At 30.0% G+C, this 5,928-nt stretch overlaps 1 protein-coding gene across 1 annotated transcript in view; it reads right to left on the reverse strand.

The window, feature by feature from the left end:
* Positions 1 to 3,173: 3,173 nt before the first annotated feature.
* si:ch73-71c20.5 (DUF4748 domain-containing protein) overlaps positions 3,174 to 5,928 on the reverse strand; it is a 3,140-nt gene continuing 385 nt past the window's right edge. The window contains exons 2-3 of the mRNA XM_062070755.1: positions 5,860 to 5,928; positions 3,174 to 3,927 (exon numbers count right to left, since the gene is read on the reverse strand). The exon at positions 5,860 to 5,928 is cut by the window's right edge and continues 157 nt beyond it. Of these exons, the coding sequence (XP_061926739.1) occupies positions 3,756 to 3,927; positions 5,860 to 5,928 (241 nt within the window). The 3' untranslated portion in view covers positions 3,174 to 3,755. The remainder of the gene's footprint in view (positions 3,928 to 5,859) is intronic.

The raw sequence follows: 5,928 nt of genomic DNA on the forward strand, positions 1-5,928 counted from the left end.
CATGTCATGTCATGCCATGTATTGTCATGTCATGCCATGACATGACATGACAATACATGACATGACAGGACATGTATTGTCATGCCATGTCATGTCATGTCATGCCATGTATTGTCATGCCATTTCATGTCATGTCATGCCATGTCATGTCATGTCATGTATTGTCATGTCATGCAATGTTATGTCATGTCATGCCATGTATTGTCATGCCATGTCATGCCATGTATTGTCATGCCATGTCATGTCATGCCATGACATGACATGACAATACATGGCATGACATGACATGTATTGACATGGCATGACATGACAATACATGGCATGACATGGCATGGCATGACATGGCATGACATGACAATACATGGCATGACATGACAATACATGGCATGACATGACAATACATGGCATGACATGACATGACATGTATTGTCATGCCATGTATTGTCATGCCATGTCATGTCATGCCATGCCATGTCATGTCATGCCATGTCATGTCATGTCATGCCATGGCATGACAATACATGGCATGACATGACATGACATGTATTGTCATGCCATGTCATGTCATGTATTGTCATGCCATGCCATGACATGACATGACATGGCATGACATGACAATACATGACATGACATGACATGGCATGACATGACATGACAATACATGACATGTATTGTCATGCCATGTATTGTCATGCCATGTCATGCCATGTATTGTCATGTCATGTCATGCCATGTATTGTCATGCCATGTCATGTCAACATACACAACCATTCCATGCTGTTGGAAACCCCTTTGCTTAGTTTCCACTCGTAACCAGAATGTATATCCAAGCATTTATGCACATCACTTAAGGGCTGAATCTGAGATTGTGTTATAGCATAAAACATTTCTATGCACTTTCCTACATATTTCTACCATTAGAAGCCTACAATCTTGTTGGCTTGAAGTAAAAAAAAGGAAGTTCTATCTGCATGCAGACTGTAGTGCTTAACTTGGAAGTGCCTGCATTAGATGTTCTCACGCCTTGATTTGAAGAACTTTGTGATTTAGGGTTTCACACGTTTTTGCTTCTACTTGTAGAATACGTTACATAGTTATATATTTTAGCCACACGTGTCGTCGTTACGGCAGTCGCTCCTAAAAACATCCACTGTAGGTCACACCCTCGCCGGTGGATGTTTGTAAATACCCTCTGTTTGATATTTCGTACATAATAAATATTTTTATTTCCGCGCTTTATGGGGATTTTTGTGCATTTAAATCATGTTTTTCGCATTATGTTGTGTTCATCCTAAAAATAAGCAGGGGCGTCCGTGAAAAAGACATTGCTGACGTTGTGTGAATGGTAAATAAAAACAGAATACAATGATTTGTAAATCCTTTCCAACTTATGTTCAATTGAATAGACTGCAAAGACAAGATATTTAATGTTCCAACTGAGAAATAATCATTAACTGAAAATTTGATTGCATTTTTACCAGTGTGTTACATGGCCTTTCCTTTTAACAACACCCAGTACACATTTGGGAACTGACGAAACCAATTTTTGGAGCTTTTCAGGTGGAATTATGCCCCATTCTTGCTTGATGTACAGCTTAAGTTGTTCAACAGTCCGCTGGTCTCCGTTGTGGTATTTTAGGCTTCACACATTTTCAACGGGAGACAGGTCTGGACTACAGGCAGGCCGGTATAGTACCCGCACTCTTTTACTACGAAGCCACGCTGTTGTAAGGCGTGGCTTGGCATCGTCTTGCTGAAATAAGCAGGGGCGTCCATGATAACTTTGCTTGGATGGCAAAATATGTTGCATAGACGCATGCGCACACTCAAATGTTATGCAATGGCTATATCTGAGGTTGATCTATAGATATTTAAGTGTTGAAAGTAGTGCTGTCAAATGATTAAATGCATTAATAGATTAATCACAGTTTTTAATTTGGATTAATCATGATTAATCACAGGTTATTACTTCCTTACTTAATTTAAATTAGGCAAGGGAATGTAAAACTTGTCCATAAGATACTAAACTTTATGGAAGCTAGTTTCCGCCACTAAAAAAATATTTAAAAATAAGTCTTATATGACTTTTTATTTCATAATTATGAGTAAAAAAAGTAAAAATCCTGAGATAAAAAGTCAGAATTGTTAAATATTAAGTAAAATTTAGATTAAAAGTCATTTTGAAATAAAAAGTCGAAATTATGTCATAAATAGGACTTTTTAGCTCATAATTTGGACTTTTTTATGTACCTTTGGGGGGGGAATTGTTAAACTTTTTGAAATAAAAGTTAAGATAATGAGATAAAAATATTTAAATAAAAAGTAGAATTTATTAAAAAACTAAACTCATAATTTTGAAATAAAAAGTCGAAATTATCTCATAAATACAACTTTTTAGCTCATAATTTTGACTTTTTTATGTACCTTTGGGGGGGAAAATATTGTTATATTATAATAATGACATAAATAAATTAAATTAAATAAAAATAATAAATAAATAATAAATAAAAAGTATAATTCATTTTAAAAAAATAAGTCATAATTATAAAATATAAAGTCATCATTTTGAAATAAAAAGTCGAAATTATCTCTTAAATATGACTTTTTAGCTCATATTTTTGACTTTTTTATGTACCTTTGGAAAACAATATTGTTAAACTTTGTGAAATAAAAGTTGTAATGAGATAAATATATTAAAATATTTAAATAAAAAGTAGAATTTATTAAAAAAAATTATATTTATATATATTTATGAAATAATTGCGACTTTATTTCAAAATTATGACTTTTTATGTCTTTTTTTTTTTATGTCATGATTTCGACTTTTTTACCTCATAATTATGAACCAAAAAGTCATATAAGACTTATTTTTTAATATTTCTTTAGTGGCGGAAACAAGCTTCCACAAAGTTCAGTACCTTATGGACAAGTTTTACAGTCAAATGTACATATTTTTTTTTTACATTTCGACTTTTTATATCATATTTATGACTTTTTATCTCATCATTACAAGTTTTTTTATGTATCTTTGGAAAAAAATATTGTTAAACTTTGTGAGAAAAAAAATTATAATAATGAGATTAATCATGATAAACCACAGGTTATTACTCCCTTGCCTAATTTAAATTTATTTAAAAAAAAAAAAAAAAAGCCCAATATTTTGACTTAAACTTTATTGGAAATTGTTCCACACAGTAGCTCAGTTTCAAAGGGATGGAAAGGATAATGCAGGTATTAAGTACAGTAAAATGTAGTAGCATTATAAAATATAACATGTGTAATATTTATATATTATATACTGTATACAGTATATAATATATACTGATATATTTTATGGTTTTATATAATATATAAGAAATCCCAATTACCATGTACAATATTACAGCTGCAGCAAAAAAAAAAAGGGCAGCATAAAATATACATAATAAACAAAGAAAGGTTGCTAACATAGTAGCAATCCGGTTTAAGTCCATTTCTGCTGGTGCTGCTCCCCCTAACAAACCACTGCAAAGTACAGGGCACAACAGTCTGAAAAAATATTAATATATGACTTTAATGACTGACACCTTCACAAAAATTGAGGGGATCCCTAAAAGGGTTACCATATATATTGTATTGGTTTTGAAAAAGAAAAAGTTTGGACACTTCAATACATCTCATTTAAACATGAGGATGTTGCGTCATGCTCCCTGCAGGGGTGAAAATCACTGATTATAATGTCCACCAGTGGAAGTGGAGCAGTCTTTTAACAGGCGTTACTGGTCCAGCTTGACGTTCTCTACAGCGCGGCGGTAGCGGCTCCCTTCGTAGCTCCCCTCGTTGGACTTCTGCATCTTCTGTCGGATCTTCAGCTGCTTTAGGCGGTTCTTGTCCACTTCCCTTCTGGCCAGCAAGAAGAGGAGAATGCCGCCGGGGAGGCCCACCATCCTGCACGAAGGGAGGAGACTCATTTAGTGGCAAAAAGCCCGGGGACCGGAGACCAGACTGAGGCCAAAAAGAACCTCATAGCCGTAGCACATATCGTGAGTTAAAAAGTCAGAATTATGAAGTATTAAGTAAAAATTTGATTAAAAGTCATCATTTTGAAATAAAAAGTCGAAATTATTTCATAAAAATGACTTTTGAGCTCATAATTTGGACTTTTTAATGTACCTTTGGAAAAAAATATTGTTAAACTTTGTGAAATAAAAGTTATAATAACCAGATAATAATATGATATAAAAGTAGAATATATAAAAACTCATAATTATGAAATAAAAAGTTGAAATTATGTCATAATTATGACTTTTCAAAATTATGATTAAAAAAAAGTCCTATGAGATAAAGTCATAAATATGATATAAAAAGTTGAAATGTAAAAAAAATAAATGAAATTTGACTGTAAAACCGGTCCATAAAATACTGAACTTTATGGAAGCTCGTTTCCGCCACTAAAAATACCTCAAAATATATGACCTATTTCATAATTATGAGGGGGGAAAGTCAAAATCGTAAGATAAAAAGTCAAAATGAGATAAAAAGTCAAAATTATCCCATAAATATGACTTTTTATCTCATCATTTCAACTTTTTTATGTACCTTTTGCAAAAAAAAAATATTGTTAAACTTTGTGAAATAAAAGTTATAATAATGAGATAAAAATATGATATAAAAAGTTGAATTTATAAAAAAAAAAAAATTATGAAATAAAAAGTCAAAATTATCTCATAATTATGACTTTTTATCTCATCGTTTCAACTTTTTTATGTACTTTTGGGAAAAATATTGTTGTTAAACTTTGTGAAATAAAAGTTATAATAATGAGATAAAAATAAAAAGTAGAATTTATATAAAAAAATAAACTCATATTTATGAACTAAAAAGTCGAAATTATCTAATAATGATGACTTTTTATCTCATTTCAACTTTATGTACCTTTTACAAAAAAATATTGTTAAACTTTGTGAAATAAAAGTTATAATAATGAGATAAAAATATGATATAAAAAGTAGAATTTAATTTAAAAAAATAAGAACTCATAATTATGAAATAAAAAGTCGAAATTATCTCATAATTATGACTTTTTATTCATCATTTCAACTTTTTTATGTATCTTTGGAAAAAAAATATTGTGAAATAAGTCACAATAATGAGATAAAAATATGATATAAAAAGTAGAATTTATTAAAAAAAATAAACTCATAATTATGAACTAAAAAGTCAAAATTATCTAATAATGACTTTTTATGTCATTTCAACTTTTTTATGTACCTTTGGAAAAAATATTGTTAAACTTTGTCAAATAAAAGTTACAATGAGATAAAAATATTAAGTAGAATTTATAAAAAAATAAACTCATAATTATGAACTAAAAAGTCAAAATTATCTAATAATTATGACTTTTTATCTCATTTCAACTTTTTTATGTACCTTTGGAAAAAAATATTGTTAAACTTTGTGAAATAAGTTATAATAATGAGATAAAAATAATAAAAAGGAGAATTTATTTAAAAAAAAAACACTCATGAACAAAAAGTCGAAATTATGTAATTATGACTTTTTAGCTCATTTCAACTTTTTTATGTACCTTTGGAAAAAATATTGTTAAACTTTGTGAAATAAAAGCTACAATAATGAGATAAAAATAATAAATAAAAAGTAGAATTTATATATAAAAAAAACAACTCAATTATCTCATTATGGCTTTTTTAAATTATGACTAAAAAGTCATAATATCTACTTATTAACTCGTCTAGTTATTTCATACATATGACTTTTAATCCCATAATTATGATTTAAATTTGGATTATTTTTAGTGGCAGAAACGGGCTTCCGTAGTTAATTATAAAAGCTGATTTCCGTAGTGACGTCACAACTGACCAGGCGTAGCCAATGGGCATCATGGGGTTCTTGGCCTTCCTCAGAGGGATGTATTCGGGACCTTCGAAG

This window comes from Entelurus aequoreus, linkage group LG14 (assembly GCF_033978785.1).
Source record: "Entelurus aequoreus isolate RoL-2023_Sb linkage group LG14, RoL_Eaeq_v1.1, whole genome shotgun sequence".
NCBI lineage: Eukaryota > Metazoa > Chordata > Actinopteri > Syngnathiformes > Syngnathidae > Entelurus > Entelurus aequoreus.